The sequence below is a fragment of the Pteropus vampyrus genome, unplaced genomic scaffold, assembly GCF_000151845.1.
Source record: "Pteropus vampyrus isolate Shadow unplaced genomic scaffold, Pvam_2.0 Scaffold217, whole genome shotgun sequence".
In the NCBI taxonomy this organism is placed as follows: domain Eukaryota; kingdom Metazoa; phylum Chordata; class Mammalia; order Chiroptera; family Pteropodidae; genus Pteropus; species Pteropus vampyrus.
The window spans coordinates 2,124,069-2,139,350 of NW_011888998.1; the positions used below are offsets into that span (position 1 = coordinate 2,124,069).

A 15,282-nucleotide genomic window follows, 5' to 3' on the forward strand; every position below is an offset into this window, starting at 1 on the left:
CCACACAGTCAATCATGAAATTGTTGACCCGTGCTCTTTCCTGTCCAGCCTCTTGCCATGGCCCCTAAGATTCTCCTCAACACTGGAGAACAGAATGTGCTTGGCTGGAGACCTGGGTGTCGTAAATTGCTCATTACATATTCTCAATCTGGAAAACAAAATAATAGAAGGCCTGGGCTTCTCTCACCCCCAGCGCTATTTCCTGCAAGGCCAAGAAGAGAACTAAATACCTCCTTTGGCCACAGTCAGAGAGAGAAATGGATTCTTACCACCCCAGAACCCCCGGGTGCTCCCTTTTCCACACTAGACTCGCTGGTCACAAGCACAACAGCCAGGCCCAGAGGAAATCCTTCTGTCTCTAATTTCACTTTATCCTCACATTTACTGAGCACCTGCTAAGTCCCAAGCACTGTGCACCTGCGTGCGAAGGCTCCCCGGTACCCATTCGCAGCGGTTCCAGTCTCGGTGCTGCTCCCTGTGCATCAGGCAGTGGGGCCCCCGCCCTGCCTTTCCCACAGGGGTGAAGCACCTCAGAGGCCCTCTGGCTTCTTCCTGTGACTGCAGAGCCGCCGGGGAGTGGTAGAATGACTGACTGGGCCTGTGCGTCCCTGCTGAAGATCAGTGGCTTGTCCAGCCCTCTGTGCTGCCCCCAGGGAGGGCAGATATGTAGAAAGTGACCTGGAGCTGACTCCATTCTCAGTCTCCTGCCTTCTGAGAAGGGTCATTGGGGGAAATGGGACAGGAGTAAGAAGGCATAGATGAGCAAAAAGCCAGAAGCAGCCATATTTGCAAAGAACAATGGTATAAAAGACAGATCTGAATATGCCGGGAGATAGATTATAAAATTGTGTTCGCTGTATTGGTTATATACAAATTGCATGTAAATATGTACATGCCCTTGAAAAAATCCAAGTGTGACTGTTGCTCTTTCTTTCTAACCCTCTCACTCAGGGTTACCTAGGAAGCTATCTGGCAGCCTGGTCAGGGCATCCCAGAGTACTGTCCCCAGCCACACCTCCCAGCATTCCCCTTTGCACCAACTTCTCTCTTTGGCCTCATCTCACCTTGCAGCCACCTGAGAAACATGAGTACAGACAAAGAAGACAAAACACACATGTGCTCACACCGGGCACGACCGAAGTGGCAAGTGAGGGTGGAAAGGAGAATAGTGGCCTCTGCCTAGGCAAACATGCTTCCAACCTGGTCTCGGGATAGGCTCCTTGCAAATGTCAGGAGACCCTATGGGCTCTAGACATCCCTCAGTGCCCCGGCCCTTCCTATCACCAATTCCTCAAAAGCAACCGCAGGAGGCCAGGGGGCTCTGCAGCGAATCCCAGAGTGGGTTTCCACTGGTTCTTCACAGGGTCAGACACACAGTGTGGACCAGCTAGCTCACCCCTGCAGACAACCAGTGCAGGACAAGGAAGCCCCACCGTTTGGACAAGTCCCCATCTCCAAATCTCAGTCTCCTCGCCCACAGGATGGGCAATTAGATACTCTCAGCCCGTCCTGATCACAGGTGTTGTGAGGCAGCCCTGACATAAGCCACATGGAGGGAGGCCAACCGGGAGGGTGGGGGCAGCACCAAGTGACAACGCAGGTTTATGGAGAGGCGTCTGACTCCACATCTGGAGTTCTAAAACTGCAACAAAAATGACCAAGATGGCTGTCATTGTCCTTATATGACTACTGCCACAGCAGCCCAGCATTCTCATTTCATCCTGGCAGGGGTCACAATGGGTCTTTCCAAGTTGCAGATGGGAAAAGCAAGTTTCCAAGAGGCCAGAGGGCACATAAGCCAAAGCTAGACCAGAGTCTCAGTCTGCCCATTGGCCCCCGCTGCCCACGAGCCCTCATCACCAGCTCTGCAGTCACAGGAAGAAGCCAGAGGGCCTCTGAGGTGCTTCACCCCTGTGGGAAAGGCAGGGCGGGGGCCCCACTGCCTGATGCACAGGGAGCAGCACCGAGACTGGAACCGCTGCTACAGCCGCTGTGGAGTCAGCTCCCTTCAGTTCAGCCCTGCAGGCCCCGCGCTGCCACAGGAAGGCCAGCGTCCGGCCCCTCTGGTCTGGAGCCTCCCAGCGTGACTGATCTGCCCATGGCCTATTACCAGTTCAAAAATCATGGAAGGAAGGAGACACAGTCGTTTCCGCGTTACAGATACAGAAACCGAGGCCCAGGAAGGGCCTGACACGGACAGTACCACACAAGGAGTGATCCTCAAAGCTCCCATTTACTATGCAACCGAGGGTCGTGAGTACTTGGCTCACCTTTCTCTCTTATCCCACACTCACCCAGCCCCAGGGGAGATCCATTACCCCATTCTGTGGAAAAGGAAAATGAGACTTAAAGAGATTAGGTATATGGCCCAATATCAAGATTCAACATCCAAAATTTTCAAATCTAGAATTTTCTGACTCTAAAACTCTGTGGTGTTTTCACTAAACAATCCTGCTTCTCTATAAATTAAAGATACTACAGAGTGAGTGAGACTAAGTTTTTCATAATGTATGGTGTGGAGGAAGTAAAAACGAGGAGAAAGACACGGTGTGACAACCAAAATTGGCACCTCCCCCTCGAAGCAAGCTGGGATGAGCCTGAAGTCTTCTCAGCCTGGCCCAGGCACCCCTCCAGCCGTTGTCCTCACCATCTATAATACAGGTACAGACCTGCACTTTCACATCTCTACGCTCTGGTCACTAGGTGCCTCTACCTAGAAGGCCCGTCCTACATTCTTCACCAGAAAACTCCTACACCTCACTCAAAGCCCAGCTCAGATGTCCTGGCCCTTCATAAATCACTCCCTAGTAATCCGAAGCAAAGTTGATTGTTTCTCCAGGGCATTCCAGAGCCCTTGGACATCCAGGTCTCCAGTACTTGACTGGACTGCAATTGTTTTTTACTTGCCTAGTTCCCAGGCTCTGGCTAGATTTCTGCTCCCGATTCTCTGAGACACAGGGACAGTAATGGCCTTCTCTTATATAGTGCTTACTCTACAACATGCATCGCACCAGGCCTCTCTTTACACATTTAACAATCACGACAGCCCCACCAGGCAGTGACTATTATCACCTCCATTTTACAGATGAGGAAACTGAGACACAGAGAGGTTAAGTTACTTACCCAAGACCACACAGGCAGTCGGCGGCAGAATCTGCCGGTCTGTGCTGGTACTGTATTATTTTTCCTTGCCTCCCCCAACCCGAGTACAGTGCCTGGCACATGGCAGGTGCTCAGTAAAGGTTTGTTTCATAACGAGGTATAGAAGAAGGATGTTGCTGCACCCCAAAGTCCTCCAGCCTCTAATTCCACCTGGAATGCCTTGGCCCAGGGCTCCCTACTTGTCAACCCATCTTCCATCACCTCTGACATTCAGTGCTTCTTTCCTCCCAAAAGCGCCAGGTGCCCTTCACATCTCCCATCCGTTTCTTCCTTGGGCACCCTAGCAGGAGTGAGAGGTCTTTCTGGCTTTCCAGTGGGGAAACTGAGATTCACTGAGGTCTCATGATGGGTGCGGCTAGTGTGCCCGACTCCCCCCACTCCAACCCTGCCCCAGTCAGGATTGGTTTTACCTCATCTGAAGCAAGAAAAACAAGCACCAAGAGGCAGGGGGAGTCTAGAGGTCAGGACCTGCCCTTCCCTCACTCCCCGCACCCCTAGTTGACCTGGCCACTGGTCTCAGGACTGGGCCTGAGAGAGGGAGGAGGGGGGTTGCTCTCTGGGGCCAGGGAGGAGGAGACAAGAGGTCCTTTGTGTCTGCAGTGCTCCTGAGACACCTGTTCTCCCTCCTGCCTGCCCATGGGCTCCCTCCCTCCTGGCCAGCCTGTGTGCGGCCTTGTTTATCCTGCAGCCCTGGCAGCCAGGCCCAGCTTGCTCCCAGCGTGGGGCTCCGACAGCCCCTGCCAGCACCTGCCTGGTCCTGGCAGCCCTGGAGGCTGCCGGCCAAGCACAATCACCCCGCTGTTGACACAGTTGTTGATTTTCAGGAAGGCAGGGAGGAACGGGAGGGGAGGAGAGAAAGAGAAGTAGCAAAGGCATTTAACGCCAGCCTGGCTAATTTGCAGTTGGTCCTGGCAATCCTGCACCCCCTGCAGCTGCCTGGGCGAGGCTTGGGCTTCCAATCCCTGGGCTGCTTGGGCCACACACTGCACTATGCTCTAGTCCCTCTGGAACCCACAGCACCACACCACAAGCAGCCCCCACACATCCCTACATATTAGTGTACCGCAAAACCCATGTCCCCGTGTCCTGGCACACACGACTCATAGCTGAACAAGGCCTCTGGGCACCAGGAGCCCCTAGCCGCCCTGTCTTCGAATGCCCCCTACTTAACCCCCTCCCAAAGTCAGGATGGTCATCTGACATGCTCTTGGAGACCCAGGTGGAGCCTCTGGGAAACAAGGGGATCTGTCCTCACAACCTTCTCCTCTCTCTCACCTGTTCTAGCCAAGCTATCTCCTCATTCTCTGGGTCTTTGTTTCCTCTTCCAGGGAGCCTTCCTTGACTGCCCAAATCTGGCTGTGGTACCCATCTTGAGTGCTCCCAAAGCACTCCACCCTGCACCTCCCTACCTCCACTCTTGTCAGTCAGTATCTAATCAATTATTTACTTCTCTTTATCTTCCTCAAAACTGTGTAAGGGCTATGCTGGTCTGTTAGCCCAGTGTAGCAGGGCACTAGCAGCCAAGAGGCAGGCACTCGCTACACATATGCTGAGCGGATGGATGAACTGAGCAGGCTCCCACAGGCCAAACACCCACTCCACCTCTATTCCAAGTTCCCACTGGGAGAGTCACCTCGTGGACTAATAAGGCCCTGTGGCTGGTGAGAAGGCTCAAGTGCTTCAGTAGTTCCCTGTTGTCACCAGCACCTGAACTTAGGTTGCTAAATCCAATTAGCCAGCAATCTCTTCAGATATCAAGGGGCAGGATCCTGAGGGGCAAGGGATGGGTGAGTTTTCATAATGGGACAGGGAGAAAGGTAGGACACAGAGGAGACCCTGTGGGTAGAAGGCCAGCAAAAGGGCCTGGTGGAGGGGATGCTGTCAGGGGAGGCAGGAACCTCTTCTCCCCATTCGCCCATCAGCCTTCCCTGCCCCATCCAGCTTTGCCTTGGGAATCTCAAGGTCCCTTATACCTGTGGCCAATTATCCAAACAGGACTCTGATTCCACAAGAAGGATGGTTATGGTCCAACTCCAGATCCACTCTAAACTGCCCAACACACCCAACCTAAGCTTGCACACCGGCTTTCCTTTCAATTCTGGTTCCCCAAGCTCCAAGTCAATCACTGCCCAGAAAGGGGTAAACGATAGCCAAGAATCACCTCCGGATTGGGGGTGTCATGTTGAGGAGGATGGCTCTAAGGCCAAGCAGAGCTAGCGGAAGAGAAGAAAACTTCCATTATGAAAACCATAGGTCCCAACCTCACGCCTGTCAGAATGGCTATCGTCAAAAAGAACAAACAACAAGTGCTGGCGAGGATGTGGAGGAAAAGGACCCTCACGCACTGCTGGGATTGTAAACTGGTGCAGACACTATAAAAAGCAGTATGGGAGTTCCTCAAAAAATTAAAAATAGAACTACCATAGGTCCCACCAATTCCATTTCTGGGTATTCAGCCAAAGAAGTCCAAAACACGAATTCAAAAAAATAATATGCACACTTACATTCACTGTAACATTCTTTACAATAGCCAAGATATGGAATGAAAGCAACATAGATGTCTATCAACAGATGAATGGATAAAGTGGTACAAATATACAATGAAATATTACTCAGCCATAAAAAAGAATGAAATTGTACCATTTGCGACAACATGGGTAAACCTAGAGGGTATTATGCTAAGTGAAATAAGTCAAAAAAGAAAGACAAATACCATATGTTTTCACTAATATGTGGAATCTAAAAAAACAAAGTAAACAAACAAACAAAACAGAAACAAACTCATAGATACAGAGAACAAACTGATGCCAGAGAAGAGGGGGTGGGGGTGGGAAGTAAGGTGGAAAAGGGGAAGGGAGATTAAGAAATGCAAACTTCCAGTTATAAAATAAGCCGCAAGGATGTAATGTACAGCATAGGGAATAGAGTCAATAATAATATCCTAAGAATTATGTATGTTGATGAATGGTCACTATATTTATCGTGGTGATCACTTTGTAAGATACATAAATGTTGAATCACTATGTTGTACACTTGAAATTAATATAATATTATATGTCAAATGTAATTAAAAATAAAATTTTTAAAAATTAAAAAACAATAACAACAACAACAACAACAAAAAACCCACGCTAAGTCCCTGAATGGTCTGAGCCAGTTCCGACAGGGCCCTCACGGCCAACTGTGCAGACTGTGCACTGCACAACTCTAAGAGCCTCATTCACTCAGACTTAGATACTTGTTACAGTAATTCTGTCAGACAGCAGTAAAGTTCATCCTTTCACTTCCTCAGATACCAAAAAGAAAGCTCTTCTGCTGTGTACCTCTGCTCCAGACCAGATGTGACACAAGTCCCTTCTCAGTTCTCTGACCCTGCTTCCTGGCTAAGGTACCTGTGGGTGAAGGCTGAGCCCATCTCCCCTCCCTGTCCCACCAGCCCCAGCTAGGGGACCCCACTGACCCACCACCAGCTCTTTCCCTCCCACTCCTCTCTCTGGCCCCTCGCCCTGGCCAGATTCCCACATCATCCACTTCTGATGTGAGGGGGCGGCTGCGGTTCCATGCTCACAAGGACACTGCAGGAGGAAATTGAGCTTACAGAGACAGAAGGGAGGGATGGAGAGTGATTGCCCACTGCGTGCTGCTCCCCAGATAGACCGGGATTGAAACCCCAATCGTGTGGGGCTCAGAGGACATGGGAGACTGGAGCTCGGGAGGAGGGACAAGAGGAGGGCCTCCCTCTGCCTCTCCTCGGCATGGCACCCACCTGCCTCTTTCTTTGCCTCCCAGTCCACTCTCCCCTTTCCTCCTTGACACTGGTCTAATGTCCCCACTGTCTCCCTGGGCTCTCAGAGGCTTTGCCCGGTTCCCCAGGGGTCAGAAGGGGGCTGACCAAGCTCCCAACTGGCTGCCTAAACACATACATGCACATGCGCATATGCGCATGCACATGGACGCACACACGCATGCTCGCACACTCTCTCCACCAGCCAAGAAAAAGAGCCAGGCAAGCCAGAGAAATGGCAGGGGCTGAAGGGGCCACTCCCTTCTGCTTTCAACAACTCCCATTCATTCCCCACTCCCCTCACCCCACCTGCCTCTGACAGCCTGGCTGTACCTGCACACAGCCGTCCTTCCAGCCCCTCCCCACTAACCTTTTATTTGCCCTTCCTTCCCCACTCCACCCCACTCCACCCCACCCCTCAAGGGACAGGCCTGGAACCAAAGCCTCACGGGATGGGTGAATGACTCCAGACTCCTTCAATAGGGTTGGGAGGTGGGGGGCAAAGACTTGACAGAGCTTCACATCCCACACACTTAAACAGAAAACTCCCCTCACCCTCCACAGTGAGAGTGAAAGGCCTGCCTTGTGTGGCCAGGCAAGAGTTAATTTTAATTCTCTCGTGTCAGCATGAGGGCAACTTAAGCCAAGGCTACACTCCCTTTCCTGCCACCTCCCAGGTGCCAGGGCCAACACAGGAGGCCTCAAGGGCCTGGGTCCCTGGGCCACCCACCCCAGCCTAGCCCATCAGTGGGGTCCACGGGGCCCACTCAACTGTCATCTTGAAAGGGTATCAGTCCAGTCCTACAGGCTTCTTCGCATATTCCCACTATTACTCCTCCTGCCAGGGACCCTTTCTTCCGCAGAATATTCTAGTGCTGGTCAAGCCTCAACTCCTTTTGGTCTTCCAGAGAGTAAATGGACAACTACTTTTTGTTTCACTGTCTGGCAATTCTACATATATTTTAAACCCTTGCCATTCTGATTATAAAAATATAACATTGTTGTACTACTTTTAGAAACTACAGAAATATAGAAATAACAAAATAAATATAAACCGCAATTTTTAAAAAGAAGCCAACAAAGGCTGTTGGTCCAGGGCAGGCCACCCCAGCTGTGGGAGTTGGGAGGATCCGCTTTGCCTGCTTCACCTGGCCTCTAATCGGCCACCTACCCTCATCTTGGACTTAAAAGGAAACCCCCTGGCTGTCCCTTCAAATGGCTGGACCTGAACCCCATGTCATCCACCTCTGCCCCAACTCAGCACAGGCCTGGGACTGGCAGGGGAACCTCTAGCTGTGCCAAGGAGCCAGTCAGCCCCAGGGTCCCCCACCCACTTTGGAGAAGGGGCGGGACCAGGCCCTCTGGGAACCAGTTCTCACCCCATCCTGTTCCACAGGCTGCACATTCCATTCTGAGTCAAGCCGGGGCGGGGATGGGGGAGGTAGGGCGAAAGGAGGAGAACAGTCTGGCCTCCTCTGGGGCGGATCCCCCAGGGAGCTCCAGGCCTGGCAGGGATCACAGACCTAAACCACCAGGGGAAGGGGCAGAAGGTTCCTGCTCAGTCTGTGGCCTCTGCCCATTCTCCTCCCCTCAAGTCTAAAAACTAAAACCCTACCTTGGACATGTCCCAGAGACACAGGGAGACAAGGTTGGAGGTGGGTGGGTAACACTAAGCTCCTCCCCCAACCTGGCCACAATCCTTTAGGCTGTTTATGGGGCTTCATGCCAAGACCATTTAAATGCTAAGGCCACTTCTGAGGGGAGGGGAGTCTGAATGCTGTGTATCAAAGGATCTGAATTTGGTTTGATGGTCTGTGTCAGGCTTCCCAAAAGCACCTGGGTAGTGACGCTATTTAGGAAAAAAGGTGGCAGCTGGAGAGACTGTCCCTACTTCTTTCCTTCCCTATATACCCCTCCACCCACCCCTACCCCCACCAAAAGAAAAAACACTTCGGGCTGGAACCTTCAACTTTTGGGTACAAATCTCAGCCCCTGTGCTCTCCTAGTTTGTCCCCGCACGCACACTCACATTGAAATGACAGTCACACACAGCATATCTCGGGCTGTGCCCAGTCCTTGGGTTTGCCCACAGATGACCTTGGGAGGAGACGGGGAAACCCCAGCCACTTCCTCCTCACCTCACAGCCTCTTGGAGGTCTAACTGACCACTGGCGCTGTTCCATCTCTGAGTCCATCAAAACTCTCCCTGATAACACCTAGGATTGAGCTGAAGGGCTGCAGGGCTTCCGGCCCCTTTCAGATAGGCCAAGTCACAGGACCAGTAGGGTCTTCAGAGGTAAGAGAGCCAAGAACGTGCTTGGAGTCATGGGTAGGAACTGCGAGGTTCCATGCCATGGACCATGCAGAGTAGACACAAACCTTTTCCTGGAGGAGCCACAAGGGCCTTCATCACCATGAAGCTAGAGCAGGGATAGATACATGGGTCTCTGTGCTAGCTCCAAGGCACCAGGCTGAACTGTATGCTCCACCCCGCTCCACCCCACCCTTAGGAGACAACTACCATATCACTACTGCTCAGAGGAAGTATTTGAATTTTTAAAAGAAGCAGCATCACCCCAACCAGAGAAGGTGGCAGAGGTTGAAGGTGGCCCTGATAAGCTGGTCTGTAACAAATCTCCCAATCAAGTCTTTCTAAGGAGCTGAAAGAAGGACTAAGGAAGGGGCAGTTAAAATGGGGTTACCCAGGCAAAGACTCCAATTCAGGTCATGTCTTCCTGCTTGAAAGCCATGAAAGAGATCTTCATGAACCCTGATTTCCCTGCCTGGTAACAGGCACTGTGATAGTCTTCTTGGCTAAAACATCCAGGTTCTAGGAAGGAGACCAGCAAAGGGTGAGGATCACAGCGAGTTCAGGCAGGAGTGAACCTCTTAAGCAAACACTGAGCACAAAAATAATTCCCATTCAAAGCACGATTTACTGTGGGCCTGGCGGGGCCTTCCCAGCACAGAGCCCTTTGCAAACACTCAGCTTCACCCCTGAAAGTAGCTGGGGGAGGGGCACATGGACACAGCTGCATTTGAATTCCACTTTTTCCAGAGGCATCAGTTTCTGCTACCTAGCGACCTACTTGGGGGGCTGCCCAATAAAGGCTAGCCTTGAAGCATCTCCAGAGAGAGGAACACCTTTGCAGAATCAAGTGTAGTCCAATCAAACACTTGTCTAGCAACAGCAAACTCAAGACCCTTACCATTCTTGGAGCCCTGCTGCAGACATGATCAGACGGGGAAGCCTCCATGTATTAGAAGGCAGGCATTGGATGTTATTGTCATATTTCACAGACGGGAAAACAAGCTCAGAGATGTTATATACCGCATACCCCTCCATGCACTGGCTCTAAATCCATCTCACTTTATACATCATGTGGCCCTGATCTGCTAATTATCCAACTAGCAAAATGTTCAGGATGCCGCGCTCTACTACGAGGAAAGATGGGGATAAAGATGTTGCTGGAACCTGAGACATTTCCAAAGCCAAGGCAGCACTAGAAATGGTCCTTCACCATAACGGATCCCCACACTCCTGATCACAAAATCTGAGTTAGGGTGAACGCCCACCGTCTCCAGGCAAGAGCAGAGCCTCATATCAGGCAATGGTGTGTTAGTGAGACCTGTTGGCTGTACCTGCTCTACAATCTCCCATTGACCCACCCTAATCCAAGGCATCACCTCGGTTCCAAACCAGCCTCCTAGCTGGCCTCTCTGCTTCCATCCTTGCTCCCCTTCAAGCTATCCTCTGCTTAGCAGCCGAAGCTGCTTTTTTACATCTTTTTCCCGCTTATAAAAGCGGTTTAGGACCATTGTAGAAGATTGGAAAAGTCAACAGAAGATACAGAAGGAAGTAAAAATCACCATATGTCCAGTATCTAGAATTAACCTCTGGAAACATTTCAAGGCAGCCTTCTAGTCTTCTTTCTATGTATGTGTGCACGATGCGTATGTATACATATTATCTTTACAAAATTGGTACTATACTATATAGTTTTATATCACTTTTTACACTTACTAAGTACAGTTTCCAGGTTATAAGCTACTCTTTTTTAACTACTCTTTTTGGGGGCGGCATGTAGTTGATACATGCACATGGTACTACAGTCAGAAAGGACAAAAGAGTCTACAGTGAAAACACCATTTTCCCTCCATCTCATTCCTTAGCCGCTGTTTCCCTCCCCTGGGGAGACTTTGATTACCATTTCTTGTGTACCAAATAATCTTTTAAAACCATAAATCAGATGTCACTCCCCTCCAATGGGTTCCCATCACCTGGCCATAAAATTCAGGCTCCTAACCAGTCCCTCCTAGCAGGTCCCTAGGACCAGGCTCTGGCCTCCTCTGATTCCTCTGGTCTCCCTCTCTAGCCACAGTGCTGTTGCAAACCCCATTCTGGCCTCAGGGATTTTTCATTTGCCAGACTTTCTACAGGTCTTTGTGCCACTGGCTCCTTCTCATCCTTCAGGCCTCTCGCTAAGCAGTCTTCTCCCTAGGGCGGCTTTCACTGACCTCCCTATCTAGGGCCACCCCTGCCCCCCACTATATACGCTCTCTGTCACATCACCCTGTTGAATTTCTTTCACATCATATAGGATCTAATATTGTCTTGGTTACTTATTTCAAGTTATGCGTTGCCTGTTTCCTCTTACTAGAAAGAAGGCTCCCTGAAGGCAGGCATTCTACCTGTCTTATTCACCCCTGAAGCCCCGCATAATAGATGTTCAACAAATTTCTGATAAAGGAATGAATAGGACTAAACTGGCTGGTTCTCATCACTGAAAACGCCCACTTGCAGGATTTCCAAGCACCAAGAACCAACCTCCTGGCCATCTTCAATGCCTGGGGAGGGGGTTAGAGGGTCAGAGAGAGAGAGAAGCCCATTGTCTGAGACAGCGTGGGTGGCCAGCAGCAGCCTGCTCTTCCTCCTGTTCCCAGCTCGCCCCTCACATGAGCTGCGTATTTTCAGAGTCTCGTATTGGACAAGGGAGCTTGTGAAAAACCCAAATTCCTAGAAAATATTCTACATGCAAGTGGAGAGTTGGAGGTGAAACTGTGGACTGTCAGGTATCCAAAATCCCACAACCATTCTGCCCAGGCAGCTGGGACATTCCAGTTCCCAAGTGAGCCTCAGAAGCAGACAACCCAGACATCACCGCTCCCCCAGGAACAGCCCCAGCCCATCCCATCTGACTCTTCCCCTGAGACCCAGACACCTGGGCTCCTCTCCCCGGAAATTCACCCAGCCCCAGAGACACAAATGCACATCCAATCCTGAGCCAGCAGCCCAGGCCAGAGTACTCAGGGGACACCCTGTGGAGACACTTCCTTCCTGGGGCCTGATTTCCACTGAGAACACTGCAATTTGGGCCAAGATTGATGAGAGAGAGAGAGAGAGAGAGAGAGAGAGAGAGAGAGAGAGAGAGAGAGAGAGAGAAAAGAATGAAGTGCCTTTCACAAAAATTGTAAAGGCAGAGAGGGAAGAAGGAAGGGGGGTGCAGAGGAGATAAGAGACTCAATAAGATGGAACTAAACAAGGAATAGGTAGGATTTGAGGAGCCAAAATTAGGAAAGGGTGAGAAGAGTGAGGTTTCTTCCTCCCCAGAAGTGGACAATTATTATAATTGAGCAAATGAACACAGTCCCAAAGTGCTCTTCTGGGCTCTGTACAAGGTCAGGTTAGAAACAATGACAAGAACATAGTGCCAGCACTATGTGCCAGGCACTGTTCTATGAGCTTTATTTTATTAAGACTTTTAGTCTTCAAGAACCCAATAAGGTAGGTACTGTTCATATTAAACCTAGCTTGCAGAAGAGCAAAGTGAGGCACACAGCAGTAAGGTTAAATTGCTTAAAATCATGTCGCCAGTGACAGTTAACCACTAAGCTATACTTGGCTTTCAGTGGTCAAATTAGGGGGGGGGGGCTCCTTATCCTCCTATAGTTCATGCCTTCCAAACCACTACCCCTTAACTAGTCATTAGATGCCAATTTCAAAGACGTATGCATAACTCTTCCCATTTTGCATAAAGGAAAATCTAGAAAAATTAGACTCGCCGGAGCCCACGATGCCCATAGGTGAGGAATTAGGACCAAAGTGTGCTGAATCCCAGCATCTGGAGCGTCACTTCCTAAGGGAGCCCAGTCAGCGTAAACCAGGGTCCCTGAAAAGTCCTCCCAGAACAGCAGGATCTTCCCTGGATGTCTAACGCCAGACCCCCTCACCAGCGCTGAGGCGCCCTGCCCGGAAATTCCCACAGAGTCAAAGCAAACTTCCCAGGAAAACTCGCCGGCTTTCTCCTAGCCCCTGTCTCGAAGGCGGCTGCCAGGAACGCCGCTGGAGTCCTTGCAGCTGCTGTCCGCCCTCCAGCGCGGGAGCCACCGCTCGTGCGCTGGGGTCCTCCCGGAAAGGTCCAGGGCTGAAGTTCAAAATTCACTTCCCGCCTAGGCACAGCTCGCAGCCCCGCCCGGGACTCTAAAGCCACCCCCACGTTCCTGCACCCCACCCCACCCCCAGCTCCGGTGAAGTAATGGAGCAGCTCCAGCTGCAAGATCCAGCCGGGCAGCTGGGAGACCCCGCGGGCGATCCCTTCGCGTCTCGGGACTCGAAGCTGCCGGCGAGCGCGCGCACGCGCACACACACACGCACACACACACACGCACACACACGTGTGTGTGTGTGCGTGTGTGTGTGTGTGTGTGTGTGTGTGTGTGTGTGTGTGTGTGTGTGTGTTTACGTACGGAACGCGCGGGGTGGGAAAACAATGGCGAGCCTCTGGGAACAGAGCGACTAGCCCCCCCCACACACACACACCCAGGGACGATTTGCTCTTGTGATGAAATAGGGATGAAAAGGTTCACCTCCGACATCCCATGGCGAGAGGTGGGGGTGGTAAGGAGGCTAGGTGGGAGGTGGAAGTGGGGCGAGACGAGAGCAGCCGGAGCAGAAAACAAACAGGATACAGCGCCCGCCGGTCGGCTGGTCTGCTGGGCAACGGACCTGAAAGGGTGGGAAGGTTGGCGTGGCTGGAGCCCCGCACCCCATACACCAGGGCGGGGCGGGGGATGGGGGAATCCGCGTCTCGGCGCCTGCACCCGAGCCCCGGGTGCACTCGGGGCGCGCACAGGTCGCCTCGGCTTCCCGCTGGGAAATCCTTGAACTGGGTGCACAGACAGGCTGGTGAGGAAGACCTGGTGCCAGTCGGCCAGGAGCGGGTGTGCGGGCCCCGCAAGCTCCGCTAGCTCGGTGCGCAGAGGCACAGCCACCCACAGCCGCCCACGGACTCGCCAGGCAGCCACCCCTCTCTACAAGGACCCGGTCTGCCCGCGAGGAGCCCCCACCGTCTGGCGTTGAAGGGGTCAGGGGGGGGTCTGTCCTTCCTCAGAAAACTTTGCAAAGGATGGAAACTCGCGGAGCTGAGAGCAGGCGTGTGCCCAGAACCGTGGGGGCGCGAGTGTCAAACTTCCGAGGGCGGGAGGGGGCGCGGAGGGGCGCACTTACTACTCTACGGGGCGCCGGGCTCTGGGTTCGCTGCTCCGGCTCCTGCTGCTCCTCCGGCCGTCCTGGCGCTGGCAGCCCGGGCTTCCCGCTCACATGCCCGGCCACGCAGCGATCGCGCGCGGGCTGGGCGCGGGGCTGGGAGGGGCACGCCCCCCGCCGTTGGCCGGGGACTCGCTCGGGACTCGGGGACGCCCGGGTGCGCGCCCAGCTGCCGGCCGCAGACTCCCGCGGAGAGCTCGGTTCCGGCCGGGCGGCGCCCTTCGCGAGCCAGGCCGCTCTCCGCCCTCCGCCCTCTGCCCTCTGCCCTTTGCTGCGGCCGTCTCCCTGCCTTCCGCGGTCCTGCCCCGGATTCGCCCGGACGCGGCTCCCGTCCGCCTCTGCCCGCCGCTCGGCTCTCCGCGCCCCGGCTGGGTCTCGAACGGGGCCTCCGCGGCTGACCGCTGCGCGCGGCCTCAGACCCGGCCCGCCGCTCCGGGGTGGGTGCCAGGACCCGCACTCACACACTTCAGTTCCAAGCCGGGACTGGGAGCCGGGCGCTCGCGGCTCGCGGCTGCGAGGCGACTCCACAGCCTCAGAGGAGAAAGAGGGAGGGAGACAGAGAGCCGGCAGCAGGAGGAGGAGGGAGGGAGGGTGGGGAGATGGAGGAGGAGGGAGGGACAGAGAGTTCCCTCCTCCTCCCTGCAGCCAGGTCCATCCTGCCATCAACAGCTGGAAACCTCTGGTGGAAAGGGAAGAGCTAAGGCTCCTGAGCGGCGGGGATGGATGGGTGTAGAGAGAATAGAAGAAAGACGTGGATTCTGCCACTCTCAATGCCCAGGTATGAGGGTCG

The 15,282-nt window shown here is 53.0% G+C and overlaps 1 protein-coding gene across 6 annotated transcripts in view; it reads right to left on the minus strand.

The window, feature by feature from the left end:
- Positions 1-15,060, minus strand: part of SOX13 (SRY-box 13) — a 45,630-nt gene extending 30,570 nt beyond the window's left edge. For 3 of the 6 annotated variants that reach the window (XM_023538281.1, XM_023538280.1, XM_023538286.1), the window contains exons 1-2: positions 14,454-15,060; positions 13,814-13,952 (exon numbers count right to left, since the gene is read on the minus strand). In XM_023538281.1, the coding sequence (XP_023394049.1) occupies positions 13,814-13,827 (14 nt within the window). In that variant the 5' untranslated portion in view covers positions 13,828-13,952; positions 14,454-15,060. The remainder of the gene's footprint in view (positions 1-13,813; positions 13,953-14,453) is intronic. The other 3 variants (XM_023538282.1, XM_023538283.1, XM_023538285.1) reach the window with 2 other exon arrangements.
- Between the last annotated feature and the right edge of the window lie 222 nt (positions 15,061-15,282).